Source organism: Thrips palmi, unplaced genomic scaffold (assembly GCF_012932325.1).
Source record: "Thrips palmi isolate BJ-2018 unplaced genomic scaffold, TpBJ-2018v1 HiC_scaffold_16, whole genome shotgun sequence".
NCBI lineage: Eukaryota > Metazoa > Arthropoda > Insecta > Thysanoptera > Thripidae > Thrips > Thrips palmi.
Window position 1 is genome coordinate 14,217,330 of NW_023144625.1, and position 14,793 is coordinate 14,232,122.

At 58.4% G+C, this 14,793-nt stretch overlaps 1 protein-coding gene across 1 annotated transcript in view; it reads right to left on the reverse strand.

The window, feature by feature from the left end:
* Positions 1-413: 413 nt before the first annotated feature.
* LOC117643026 (GAS2-like protein pickled eggs) overlaps positions 414-14,793 on the reverse strand; it is an 81,773-nt gene continuing 67,393 nt past the window's right edge. The window contains exons 6-13 of the mRNA XM_034381664.1: positions 12,590-12,683; positions 9,949-10,033; positions 5,311-5,904; positions 5,028-5,236; positions 4,606-4,955; positions 4,236-4,254; positions 3,659-3,951; positions 414-3,585 (exon numbers count right to left, since the gene is read on the reverse strand). Of these exons, the coding sequence (XP_034237555.1) occupies positions 3,358-3,585; positions 3,659-3,951; positions 4,236-4,254; positions 4,606-4,955; positions 5,028-5,236; positions 5,311-5,904; positions 9,949-10,033; positions 12,590-12,683 (1,872 nt within the window). The 3' untranslated portion in view covers positions 414-3,357. The remainder of the gene's footprint in view (positions 3,586-3,658; positions 3,952-4,235; positions 4,255-4,605; positions 4,956-5,027; positions 5,237-5,310; positions 5,905-9,948; positions 10,034-12,589; positions 12,684-14,793) is intronic.

Genomic DNA, 14,793 nt, shown 5'->3' on the forward strand with positions numbered 1-14,793 from the left:
CAACAACCCTCGGCCGGAAACTGAGGCAGTGGCAGCGCTCTCTGTCTGGCGCGGCCTCCGAGCAAGGCTCCGAGCCTCCGAGTGCGGGCGGGCGGAGTGCTCTCGGACGCCTCCGGCCCGGCTGGCTCGACTCCGAACAGTGTGCACGACGCTGTCCCTCTCGCACCCCATCGGAACGCCCCCACGAGTGCGAGAGAGACAGCGACGAAAGCCGTGTTCGGCATCAGCCCGCTGGGCAGCGAGCCAGCTCGGAGCCAGCGTCGCGGAGGCAATATCCAGCCGTCGAATGCGTTGTCACGGCGGCACGATCTGAATTGGGCTTCGCTCCGTCTCTCTCGCACTCACGGGGCAATTTGTCAGCGGCTTTACGAGTCCGAATTCGGCTCGACGGATGAATGAAACGACAAGGCGGCTTTTATATTGGATAGATAGGTTTTATTGATTCATCTTTCCTCATGGTAGAAAACGCTCCACACATAGATCGACCTTTCCTATTTACAAAGGCAAACAAGTACAAAAAATATCAGTATTAGTATGGGAACTAACACTATAGGATTGCGTGGCAGGCCACTATATCTTCATATTAGTCTGCTTTCTATACAAAAATGTGAATTCCAGGAAATTAGTAAAAACGTTAAGGCTATATAATTACTCTAGTAAACACAATCGTTGCTTAAAAGAAAAACAGTTCAGCAAAACGTTTTAACAATAGCCTATATTGCCACTTGGCAGAGTACAACAATTATCAGTATATTATACAGGTAAAAAATAAACACGAAATTGTCTCAGAAGGAGTGAAGTCCAGTCTATCAGTCGATCCTTTTCTTTCTTAGCTTCAAGGTCAAGTACAGCTTGTTACAAGCGTAGCTTGAAGATTCCACACATCAAAGTTTAGGTGACAATTCAATTTTAAAAACAGTATTAACTATCAAATTATTAGGCATTTCTACAAAAATTGTCAAGGAAAACTAATGAAAATCTAGAAAAATCTAGAAGCGCTCACCGGGAGCTCTTATGGGTCCGAATTTTCTTTGCAAATCACAAATTTAAGGAAGAATCACATTGAGATGTTTGCTGCAAAAGCAGCAAATCTACAACTATACAAAGAGCCAAATGCGTGCTTATAGAAGTTAGCAGTAAAATTTGAGCAAGGTTGTGGAGATATGCTCAAGATAAATTTTCTGGTAGGGAAGATAAATAGAAGTTAAATTGTAACAGATAGGAGACATGCAAGTTTTTTTACTACCGTACATCAGTGCTATTTCTATCAACAAAACACCTTTTAACACGTTATTTCGCTGTGACATATGAGTAAATTTAAATTGAATGTCCTCTATGATAAATGCGAATAAACTTTAAAATGCCTCTTAGAAGCTTATAACCGGCAGTCTGAAAGGAATGTGCAGAAAAAACATGTGCCAAACAAAAGAGACACTCATTAAAAATAAATATTTTAAAAGTATAATTAACATGGGAATAATAAATGGAACAGTTAAAGAAAGTAAAAACCACATCGAGAGGAAACCAAATAAATAATTAATATGCCATTTAGATTGCCAGGTTAGTAAAATAAGACATGAAAAAAAAAAACACAAGACTAATCGAGACGCGAGTCGATTATAAAAATAACAACGTGGAAATGAACGCCGCTTAAAAAAAATATATAAACTGGCGTTTCCTCATCGACGCCTCAGGAGTTTACGATCACAAGTCGAGTTATTGCATCCACAAAAACCTTGAAGCGACTGAAAGCGCGTACAATAGGGCAACTTGGTGCCTTTCCGGGGCGAAGTGACCGGTCGAAATGACGCCTAGTACTGCAAATGCCATCGTTTCGACCGGACAATCCACCCCGTGTACGTGCGATAACCACAACGCAATATCAATACTAAGACTAGAACAACAGGCAAAAATGTAGTCTTGCAGCCCAAACGAGGATTCGACGTAAAATCGAGTCATTGAATCAAGACACTGTCGATTTAGCGTCGAATCTACTAAAAATTTATCCCTCGAATCTTCTGTTTCGACGATACCCAAGGCCGAATGAGTCATCGCCAAGGTCAGAAAAAACACCAGAAGCGAAAAAAAGGACAATCACAAGGGGAAGGCACTCTAATCTTCGCCACACAAACACATATGGCAACTACACCACTTCACAAAAGCATTTTGTTATTTTCATAACTTTTCTTGAGCACCCACAGCACAGGTATGTACGGGTACATCTAACACAGGTTCGTTCGTGAACTGAAGAAACAAAAACGCGAATGGGGCGCCGAGGTTACAATAAAATGAACAAATAAAAAAAATCACATTTGTGAACATAAACCTAACATGAATTGTGCGACCAGTAGGCAGGCCTCGTCAGAGACGATCAACGTGCGTAGGAAAGCCGCACAATCGTGGTAACATGAAGCACTGGCCGAGCAGTTGCTCGGCACATTCTGAATCCAACGGCGAAAACCGCCGCGCGTTCCATCAAACAAAACTATCAAGGCACATAAGAGCGAAACACTAAAATACAAGGGACGATTTTCACATCCGCCCGCCGACAACAATTACATAAATATCGAAAGAGTCCAGCTACAACGGTAACAACGTAAACTATACATTTTTGTGCTACATTCTGTCCTTTTGACAAAATAGAACATAATTTTTGGCAATCGATCCCCAACACGTTGATGACTTAACTCAACGAGAAGAAAACACAAAAAACAAACACCAGCACCAGTAGAGATGTGTGTGATTAGTGTGTTAACGCGCTCTCCTCAACAACAGTAAACATGACGAACAGACAGTAAGGGGGAGGGGGAATTGCTACCTACAAATTACTAGCTACTTAAATTGAACCCTGTCTTCAGTTTGCGCGATGCAGCAGCGCCTACTCGGCCGCTCTGCGACGCTCTACGACGCTCCGGCCGGACCGCGCCTTGCCCGATGCAGGCACAATGCGAGCTCGTGGTCCCCGGTCTAGTCCCCGGCCAAACACTGCTGCCCTAGATTCTGCGTCCAGTAAGGTCCGCGGCGTGGACGCGGCGTGGACTCCACGCGGCCACCAGGCCCACGGACGGAAACAAGCGGCTGCCCGCTGCGCAGGCTGTGCAGGCTGCGCGGGGCTCGGCTCGGATTTGCATAAGGTGATCGTCTCCTCGCCGGCCGGGCTGGCCGGGCCTGCCGCCTGGCGGGCTGTTTCGGGGCACGGCCGCGCCGCCTCTAACTCTCTTGTCGTTCGCGGAGGACGTCGACGAAGCCATAAACGTGGCGCTCCGAAAGAAGGAACGATGCAGTCCGTTGATGGGGACGGCCGCACGGCCACACGGCCCCGCCCGTCCTCGTTTAGGGCGTCGCCGGCGTCGCTTCCTAGATGCGGTGCTTGCCGGCCGACACGGGCGCCGGGATCCTGGAGGTGGCGCCCTGCGGGTGCGAGTCCTTCCTGGGCGTGATCCTGGGCTGCTGCTGCTGCTGCGACGGCAGCCCCTGCACCCACGCCGACGTGAAGTCCAGCTGCTCCTCCTCCTCCTCGCGGGCCAGCTTCTCGTCCACGATGGCCGCGTAGTGCTGGATGATGTCCTTCATCTTCTGCAGGACCTGCGAGGGCAAGCGTGGCGCGTTAGCAACCCCAGAAACAGAACACACGGCGCCGCGTGGCGAGCATCCTGACCTTGGCGTCGTCCTGCAGGTCGGAGCCCTTGAGGATCTGCTCCAGGATGGGGGAGATGTTGTTGGTCTGCGGCAGCACGTTGCCGTTGCTCTGCCTGCTCTGCGGCCGCGACGTGCGGCCCCGCGCCGGCAGCGAGGCCCGCTGCGGCGTGCCCCTGGTGAACGTGTCGGGCGTGAGCGAGGCCCGCGGCTTGCGGCCCGCGCCCCAGGACCCCGTCGAGGCCACGCCCGTCGAGCTCGAGGACCGGCGCTGCGCGTGCGCCTGCTGCTGCCCAGCCGGGTGGTGGCTCAGCCCTGCACGGAGACGGCGTTAGCAAGCACGGACAAAGAGCGCGCCGCTGCGTTCGGAACGCGTAGGACGTCGAGATCCTCACCATTGGTTCTGTGAGCGCCGGCGGGCTGGCTGTGGTCAGCGCTGGCGGACCGCGACCGGCCGGTCCTGGCGGGCGCCTGCTGCGCTTGCTGGCCGTAGCCGCTGCTGACGGCGTGCTGGCCCTGCTGCTCCCGGGCCGCCTGCAGGCGCCGCAGCCCCCCGGCCACCGCCTCCAGGTCCTCGCTGCCCGACGACCGGCGCCGACCGCGCGGGCTGGGCGCCGCCTGGAACACCAAGAGCCATTTCCGCATTTAATCGCGTTTTTATGATTGGGCCGTCGGCCCTGCGGGGAGGCCTGTAAAAGCCGGGGCGCCCTGGAAAGGAAAAACACAACACGGCCAACGCGTTGTCTGGGAGGACTTTTAAGGCCGCGCAAACAGCCCAAACAGTGCAGGGGCGAGGACAGGTCCACGCCTACTCGACGCACTTTACCGCGATGCGGGAAGAGGGGCAATCAAGGAATGCGACCGTCCGGGGCAGGAAGCGCAGCCGAAAGCGAAATTGAATGGCCGGGCTGTCTCTCTCGCACCCTCACGGTGTGGGAGTGCGAGAGAGACAGACTGCCGGTGGCGTACCTTGGCGTAGAAGCCGCACGTTCCACCCAGCTCCGCCATCCTCCTGGGCGAGCCGATCGAGTCCTCGATGTCGTAGTCGCCGCGCTCCCTGGACGCGGCGCGCGAGCCCGGCCGCGACGCGGGCCTTGACGCCGGCCTCGAGCCGGGCCGCGACCCGGGCCGCGAAGTCGGCCTGGACGTCGGCGCGGGGATGCCCGTCTCCCCGAACGCCAACGAGCGGCGGGCGGAGCGCGGCGTGCCCGGGGCGGCGAGGCTGACGGGCACGTTGGCGTTGGCCACGTCGACGCGGTCGCCGCTCGCCGAAAGGTCGGAGCAGGAGCTGTCCCGCGTCGAGGGCTCCTCGTTGATGTCTGGAAAATCATTTCAAATTTAACGCGCGGCCGTCAAAGGGCGACGGTGACAATGCGGGCTGGGGGACTGACCGCTAGCCTCGTTGTCCCTGACGCTGGCGATGACGCTCCTCTTCTCGCCGGCGGGGGGCGTGGTGGCGACGCCCAGCGACCGGTAGCCCTCGTCCGAGCCCACCTCGGAGCCCGAGTCGCCGCCGTTGGTCAAGACCGCCGCGGTCTGCAGGGCCTGCGACGAGATCTGCGCCGGCGCCTCCTCCTTGGCGTGCTCGGCGTGCCCGTTCCTGTTGGCGAAACAAGCGAGTTCAAATGAGAATGCATCCAAGGGACTCTTGACGGCGGAGCCGGCGGCACTCACCAGGCGTGGCGGGGCGACGGCGACCGCGGTCGCACCAGGCGGTGCGCGCGGGGGAAGTCGGTGTCGTCGGCGGGCTGCACGATGGCGCTGGTGGTGGCGCTCTTGTGCAGGCTGCTGCTGGCGCGCCGCGGCATCACGGGGGACGCCAGGGAGTTGGGCGACGCGCTGCGGTCCCTCGCCCTGGCCCTGCCCGGGACGCCCAGGTTGCCGTTGGCAGCGCCGTTGGTGGACACGGCGCTGGCGCGGCGCGGCGTGGGCGACCGGCTGCGGCTTCGGCCGTGCTCCGGCACGCCCAGCACCTGCCCGTTGACGTGGGTGTACACGTTGGGGTTGGGGTCGGCCGGCGAGCGCGACCGCGCCCTAGACGAGGCCGTGGTGGCCGTCAGCGTGGCCGACGGCTTACCCGCGGACTGGCCTCGCCAGCCCGGCGTGCCCGGCGTCGGCGACCTGGACCGGTTGCGGGAGCGGTACGAGGAGCCCTGCGATGACGGCGACAGCCCGCCGGCCGGCGTCGGCACCGGCAGGCAGCCCATGTCGGGGCGCCCGCCCGAGGACACGCTGGACGCGGAGGAGCGCCGCGTCCTCGGCGGCGACCTGGAGGAAGAGAAGGCGTTAGCCGGAACCATTTTGGCGGGAAGCACGAGACAAGCCGCGACGCCGCTCGCCTGGAACTGCAATCCGGGTGCCAACAGCTTCCGGAACGCAACGCACGCTGCTTCCACAGTGCTCTCGCTCTGTCTCTCTCGCACTCACGGGGCGTTCCCTGGCGGTGCGAGAGAGACAGAGCGACGCCTTGGAGGCACGCACGGCGTGCGCGGCCAGCGGGAACAAAGGTGCACTCCGACACTAGAAACTGGGCAGGCCGGGCCATCGAACATCGAACCCGGACCAGCCACCAAGCCCATAACCATAATGCGCGCTGAATGCTGAATCCGAGTCGCGGAAGAAAGCCGAGCCTTCCGTTCCCATTGGTTCCCATGCCGTGCTTCTGGAGCGCAGGCCGTGACCGCCGAGGCTGCGAACTCGGGGACCGTCGGGGACCCGGAACTTGTTCCCCAGTCGGAGCTCGGAGGAGTGATACTGCACGCCGATTGCGACGAATTCTGTTGTCGCCGTCTCTCTCACACCCCTGGCTGAACGTGCTACGAGTGCGAGAGAGACAGCGCGACGAAGAGCTGTCTGGAATGGGCCGGCAAAAGCGCCTGCGGTATGCGGGGTAGGCAAACCCGCCGCGACGGCGTGCGTCGCCCCGCTGCCGGTTGCCTACCCGGCAGGCGCTGACTAAAATTCTAGACGCGTTTTGAGCTCCAGAGTCGTTAAATGGGACTCGGACCGAACGTATGACCCCACCAATGGATTCCTCGTTCGGAGAGCAATCAATTGGTGGGGTCATACGTTCGGTTCGAGTCTCATTTAGCGACTTTGGAGCGCCAAACGCGTCTTTGGCCGCCTCCACCGGTCTTCTGGCCCACTGTGCGGCAGGAGCTCCGCGACGCTGCAACCGAGGCAATTAACCGGCCGTGTGTTGCGACGCGCCTTGCCACGCGACTCGCCGACTCGACCACAACGAGGCTGCGGTGCAGAGCAAAGCCAAGCAAAGCCAAGCAAAGCGCAACGCCGTCCTGGCCTTATCGAGAGCTGCCCCGCTCCATTTTTCTGCATTTTTGCGACCACCGAACCACGCCGTCGTGGGGTCGTTTCTCATCTATGCCTGCCCTGGCTCGGCTCGTAGTGCGCCGAGCCGAGGCTTTGACCGCGCGGCTCGGCTGTGCTCGGCTCGGCTTTGCTCGGCCAGGCGACTACAGTGCCGTGACCCGCGGCAGTCTGCCTTGCCTATCGTAAAGCACGGCGACATCGAGCGCGAAGACACAGCACGCTGAGCCGCACACGGGGCGAGGGTCGCGTCGCTCTGCCCCGGCTCTGCCTCTCTCGCACTCGCGGGCCGTTCCGAGGCGGTGCGAGGGAGACGACTCTTCGGAACCGCCGGCAGACAACCTCGGAGCATTGACTGAGGGCGGTGGGGGAGGGGGGGGGAGACCACTTCCGTGTCGCTCCCTCATCGCGTTAACAACACCGCCCCGACCCGACCTACCCCAATCATTGCCCCCGTTTACTCGCCGCCTCACTGCACCCCGCGGCCTGTTTTGCCGACTCCCCGGCTTCTGTTTTACCGACCTGCCCCAATCACTGCCCTCGTTTACATAAACTCATCGCAACCCGCGGCCTCCGTTTCGACGACTCCCCGGCTAATTCTGTTCCCCGACCCATTTAGCCGAGACAAATGTACCTTCGACACATTCCGATTTTCGTCCCAAAACTAGGAAGTTGTTCATTTCTCCTACCTAAATGTTCGCCTACCTGTCTATTTTTCGCCTACCTATATTTCGCCTACCTAATAAAAATATTGAATAAAAATATTCAATAAAATATTGCCATTTTTCGCCTACCTATAGTTCACCTACCTATAGTTCGCCTACCTAATAAAAAAATTAAATAAAAATATTCAACAAAAAAAAACGAAAAAATCGGCGGCAAAAAGTGGCAATACGAAAGTCTCAAGGAGACCCGCCGATCAGCTTCGGTGTTCTTATGGGAACCGGGCCTTCATCCGACGCTCCCTGCCGCGCAATTCGACAGATTAGTGGGTTCGTATTAGGCTGGCCCACCCGAAGTGCGCGCGGTTTCTGTGGTACAGTGAGAGTCCAGATTCAGAGGCCTTACCTCAGAGGGGTCACATTGGGTATTTGAACCCGCGACCCCGAGTGCCGAGTCTAGTCAACTCCTCTACCCTGACCGCTCAGCCACCGAACCAGCTTGTCGGCGGCGATGTCGCAACTCCTCTTGAGCTGCCGTTCGAGAAATCTGGTCCCGACAAAAGGGTACTTTGAGCGGTCTCGAACCCGGGACCTGCTGCTTCCCGCATCATGCTCTAACCGACTGAGCCACCGGGACGCCATGGCACCCGCCCTGCCTGCGCTGGTACTCAATCTTCTCTGGATATACCTCTCCAAGCAATTGGTCGCCGAAAAAATTGTGTATACTACCGGTCCCGAACCCGGGACCTGCCGCTTCCCACATCAAGCTCTTAACCACTGAGCCACCGGGACGCCATGGCACCCGCCCTGCCTGCGCAGGTACCCAATCTTCTTTGGATATACGTCCCCAAGCAATTGATCGCCGAAAAAATTGTGCATACTACCGGTCCCGAACCCGGGACCTGCCGCTTCCCACCACATGCTCTTAACCACTGAGCCACCGGGACGCCATGGCACCCGCCCTGCCTGCGCTGGTACTCAATCCTCTCCGGATAGACCTCGTCAAGAAGTCAGTTGCCTCTGCCGAAAAATATGCTCATGGTACTAGTCTCGAACCCGAGACCTACCGGTCAGGAACGCAGCACTCTAACCACTGCGCTATTAGGTTGCTACGCACAGCGCTCACCCCATCGCCGAAGTTATTATTTGTCCAGCATCAAGCAAGATGGGTGGCTATTCAAGTTTGGCGCTAGGTCAGTGGCGTGCACAGCAACCTGGTAGCGCCGTGGTTAGAGTGCTGCGTTCCTGACTGGCAGGTCTCGGGTTCGAGACCAGAACCATGAGCATATTTTTCGGCAGAGGCGACCGACTTCTTGACGAGGTCTATCCGGAGAGGATTGAGTACCAGTGCTGGCAGTGCGGCCACCACGATCCTCCGGTAGCTCAGTGGTTAAGAGCACGTTGTGGGAAGCGGCAGGTCCCGGGTTCGGGACCGGTAGTATACACAATTTTTTCGGCGACCAATTGCTTGGGGAGGTATATCCAGAGAAGATTGAGTACCAGCGCAGGCAAGGCGGGTGCCATGGCGTCCCGGTGGCTCAGTGGTTAAGAGCATGATGTGGGAAGCGGCAGGTCCCGGGTTCGGGACCGGTAGTATGCACAATTTTTTCGGCGACCAATTGCTTGGAGAGGTATATCCAGAGAAGATTGAGTACCAGCGCAGGCAGGACGGGTACCATGGCGCCCCGGGTGGCTCAGTGGTTAAGAGCATGATGTGGGAAGCAGCAGGCCCCGGGGTTCGAGACCGCTCCAAGTCCCCTTTTGTCGGGACCAGATTTCTCGAACGGCAGCTCAAGAGGAGTTGCGACATCGCCACCGACAAGCTGGTTCGGTGGCTGAGCGGTCAGGGTAGAGGAGTTGACTAGACTCGGCACTCGGGGTCGCGGGTTCAAATACCCAATGTGACCCCTCTGAGGTAAGGCCTCTGAATCTGGACTCTCACTGTACCACAGAAACCGCGCGCACTTCGGGTGGGCCAGCCTAATACGAACCCACTAATCTGTCGAATTGCGCGGCAGGGAGCGTCGGATGAAGGCCCGGTTCCCATAAGAACACCGAAGCTGATCGGCGGGTCTCCTTGAGACTTTCGTATTGCCACTTTTTGCCGCCGATTTTTTCGTTTTTTTGTTGAATATTTTTATTTAATTTTTTTATTAGGTAGGCGAACTATAGGTAGGCGAAAAATGGCAATATTTTATTGAATATTTTTATTCAATATTTTTATTAGGTAGGCGAAATATAGGTAGGCGAAATAGACAGGTAGGCGAACACTTAGGTAGGAGAAATGATATAGACTCCAAAACTACTCATGGAAGAGACTCACCTGTCGTAGTGCACCTGGGCGCTGTTGAGCTCGAGCGAGCCCTGGTTCTTGAGCACCAGCTTGGCGGACACGGGGGCGCGGTGGGCTGCAAGAAGAAAGGCAGACCGGACCGTTACACCATGGCATCGGCACGTGGCACGCACGCGGCACGCGCGAACAGCGTTATTTTGTGCAAACCGCGGCAGAAAGGCGACAGCGGCCGCCTCGCCCGGGTTGTTCTGGTCGCCCTGCGAGAGAGAGAGAGAGAGAGAGAGAGAGGGAGAGAGAGAGAGAGAGAGAGAGAGAGAGAGAGAGAGAGAGAGAGAGAGAGAGAGAGAGGAGCGCTCCTACACTGCGAATGCGGAAAAGGAAAGGGAGGGGCCTTACCTGTCACCGGGGGCCGCGTTTGCGTCGAGCGCTCTCCGTCGCACTCGCCTAGCCCGGCAGCGGGAGCGAGAGAGACGGGAGACTCGGTATCGCACGCAGCCCCGCGACCATTCACGCATCCCGCGTCTTTAAAATAATGTATTCAGGGGATCTAATGGGAAAGTGGGGCGGCTTTGCGGGCTTTTGCCGGCTTTGCACGCGTCCAAGGGGAATGTGGGCCTCTCTGTCTCTCTCGCACGCGCGGGCCGCCACGCGTGGGTGCGACAGAGCGTTCTTCCGCTGAGAGCCAAAATCCTCGCCAGGAACTAGGCGCGGTTTGAAAGTCCCGCCCTGCCAGGAAGCCCGGTAGGCAGGCCGGCGTCGCACGCCACGCGAAAACGGATTCGGGCCGCGACGCCCGCGACCACGGGTGCACGGGTCAGAGGTCGTGTAATCCGGGCCCGCTGCCTGTCGGGCTGCCTGTCCGCGGCGATGGACCGAACAGGCGGGAGGGAACGGGTCTGGTCGCCCCGCCCCGCCCCGTCCCGCCCCGCCATGTCCATTAGCCCAATAACCACAGGCTCCATCAAAACGCCTGGCGGGCCGGCCGACGCGGGCCGATTGGACGCCAGAGATATCCCCCGTACCGGCCCACGCAGCAGTGGCGCGACGCACTCGCTCGAACCGCTCCGCCCGCTGTCCGGCCGGCCTGGCCGGCGCGGTACGTACAAAGCCCGGTAGTCGGGGAGCACATAACCTCAGCCCACCCCCCGGCAAACAATTACAATTAACAAAAACGACAAGAACGGTGATTCATTTGGTTGTACCGCGTTTGGCGTGTGCATCCATCAGTGTCCATGCAAAACGGCGCGGTGCGGTGCGCGGAATGGCTACGGGCAACGAAAACTGGAAACAACGGAAAAGGAGAGGCCGGCCGAGAGGATGATGGACGATTTCTGGAAATTGTTTCATTTTCGATCTCGCTCCGCAAACAAGCAGCATTGCAGTGCAGGACCGCCGCCGGGGCTTCGCGTTGAGGTAAGTACAGGGCAGCCATTCCGTTCGGTGATTTACAATTTTCGTTGCGGTATTGAAATATTTTGAAAAAAGTGCAATGGTGCGCTTACCAACAACATCCGTGCCAAAACAAAAACAAAAAAAATTGAGTGCAGCGGAACTGAAAATGAAACACAACAAAGTAAAAATGCGCAGCTCATGCCATTCGCACGCATGCACCCCACAACATACAGCGCTAAAAAAATGTACATGATAAAACAGAGACAGCAAGAAGCAAAATCAAAATCCGCACTCCACTACACAACAAAATGAAAAGAAGCGACTAAAACCGTCAACTGAAACCAGCCGATTGAGTCCACTTACAAAAGCAAGTTGGCACGTTGTGGTGGCATGGTCTCCGCACTGAAACAAGATACACACAGTCCCCGTTAGGGATGAGGGAGTCCCCGCATTTTTGTCTTTTTATCTCGCCGGACCTGCAATTTCCGCGCGCGAAAACAGGGACGCAGAGAAAGCCGCACACACAGGTCGCTGCAGCTCGCGGACGGAGTCGCGGCCCTCGGCGTGTCGATGCATCGGCCGGCGTTACGTGGTTTTGTGCACGGGGCAGCGCGAGGGACACGCCCCCTGATTTACTACTCATTGTGGCGGCAGCTGGTCCAGCTGATCACTGATGGAGGATATTACTCGTCCCAGCGGTAACCGCGGCCTGCCTCGCCCGTATTCAATCAACCGCAGTGATCTCTTGGTGGCGCCCGGCGGGGTTCTTGGTGGCCGCTGCGAATCCTGCTGGAGTCTGGCTCGACGGTCTTGGCGGCCAGCGGGGGCCTCGGCGACGGCCAGCTCGGGGGTCTTGGTGGCGACTAGGTCGGAGATCTTGGTGACGGCCAGCTTGGGGATCTTGGTGACGGCTAGCTCGGAGATCTTGGTGACGGCAGCTCGAGGATGGCGGCCGGCAGGGCTTTGGTGGTGGTCGACGAGAGCCTTGGAGGCCGGCGGCGGCCAGCCTACAGTCCCCGGGGTGAGTTACGGGTTGGCCACGTGGGCAGCCGATCGCTCCGATTAATTTGCTTTTTATTTGCAGGACGAGCGTTAAGGCCGGCATCGCTGTCCCATCGGCCGACTGCTTGGACCGCGGTGCCCCGACGCGGCCCGGGGCTACGACGTCGTAAAGACAACAGCACAAAAACAAAACGAACACGGAACGCTGCACGGCGACCGGCCGGGGGGCTGCTGGGGGATCACACTCAGACGAAACAGGTGCAGGGAGAGTACTTACAGCTTTTGCAGCGGCAGGGGTCGTGCTTGTCCAGGTAGTGCGAGAGCGTGTCCCAGCCTCCGCCCACGCGCACCATGACGTGGCTCCGAAGCACCTGCAGCAAAATGTTTCCAGTCATTTTCGCATTTCTAAACCCTGAAACACCCAGAGATCTTCGGTTTCGTCCCTTGACAGTGGCATAGGTTCAAGTGAATGTGCTGGACGTTAGGTCTGCTTCGCAGCGTAGCTCGAGCTTCCTTTCGTTTTGCCCGGTACCCCGGTGCCCCGGTACCCCGCACGCTGGTCCTGTTTGTAACTACACTGCTACTCGGTGCAGCCAACTGCAGCCCGGTTGCCCACACTGCACACACGCGCCAAACGAATAATGGAGTCATTGTGCCTGCATTCCGCGTCCCCCCCCCCCTCCTCCCTGGTTGGCCATTCGGCCGCTGCGGGGCAGGCGGCGCTGCAAGGCGCAGCAGCGCGCTGCCGGCGGCTACGCGGATGCGGTTTCATGCAAGTACGCGTGTAAACACATGTCGAGATAATCTGATTGCCGAGATCGCCGTCATTTAGGGCGTCCGTGCACGCCGACGACGTCATCACCGTCCTCCTCGCGGTCGGCGCGCGCACGGGGAGAACGACTCGGGTAATCCGGCTGACGGCAAATCCGAAATTACCACAAATTTCTAAAAATCCTGGAAATTTAATACCGGAGCTAATCCGCGGCGCACACCAAATTTAGCAGTCGCTTCGCGTGCGCCACGCGTTGGACACTTTCTTTCCCCCTGACCTTGAACCCCCAAATGGAAAAACGAAAAGTTGGAGTCGCTTTCCGGCACCAGCTGGCCTTTTCCCACCGCCACACCGCACTAATCTAATTCAACGCGGTGCGAGGCAGCAGCGCCATGAAGACTTCATTACCAGCAGACTAATTGGCTGTAATGGCGCACACACACACACACACACACACACACACGCAGGCACCTTTGTCAGCTCCTGCGGCGGGGCGACCCTGGCTCGGGCGTCTCCTATCCACTTTGACCAGGTCGACTAACATAACGATAACCGCGCTGGTGATGGTGATGAGGGACGGCCAATCACAGTGTACCCACGCACACTCACGACTCTGTCCGCCCGGCGGCGCGTCTTAATCTCAATTAAAGGCGACTCGGCTTACCGCGCCGCAGCGAGATTGTGGCTGGCGCACGCAGCGCAGCGCCCCCGGTGGCGGAAACCCGATTTAAAATCGATACTGCCGCCGTGTCGGACGGAGACCAAACTGGGTCACACTTCGCTACCACTACCAGTACCTCTCCGCGCGGGGAACGCCTCCTAGGAGTCACCGGCGCCACGCCGGCGTGGCCGTTGGTGTGGCCGTTGGCGTGGCCGTTGGCGTGGCCGTTGGCGTGGCCGTTGGCGCGGACGCCCCGGGCGGCGCCACTGCAAAAACGAGGAAAGGACGCGGGGCGCGGCCGCGCGGCGCCAAGGCGTTCGCAGTGTAGCCCACGGAGGGCACGTTGCACGTCGTTGCACGTTGTCAGCATTAAGACCGGAAAGTGAAACTTGTCCCCAAGCTGTCCATGCAAGTCTGGCCGCCGCCGCGCGCGCCGTGCCGACCTGTGACCTTCCCCGCCAACAAGGATATCCCCAGCGCGGCGCCGCCCCGCCCCGCCAGGACCCCCGCAAGTACGTCGCGGTGGCCGCCAGTTACGCGCGTTTTACCGGCTGACGGCCCCGCGTCTGCAACGGCGGGGCCGGGTGGGGTGGGGCGAGGATGACGAGAAAATGTCACTAAAGCCCTCCGCCGCCCCGCCAGGCCGCCAGGCACCGCCAGGCAAAGCAGTTTGATGACCGATTCCCTTTTTGATGCGCCGACAAAAGCAAGCAAGCAGCGTCGTCTGCTTCAGCGGCTGCAGCCGGCCCGGCAAGGCAGACAAGCAAAGGGCACGACCGCGGAGCGAGCCTGTCAGCGCCGCCCGGCCGCACAGCCGGCCAGCCAGCCGCCCCGGGGCCGTAACGACCCGCCCGGACCCGCCAGCCCTGCGTTCTGCAACATTGTCCCATCGATGAAATAACGACATCATCGGGGACATCGAGGCCGGCGCGGCGCCCTGAATGCCAGCGACCCCATGCCGGACCACGAGGACGCGCCTTTGCCGCCAACAAACAGCCGGCAGGGCTCGGACGGGGCACAGTGGGCCAGAGGACCTGTGGACCATGGG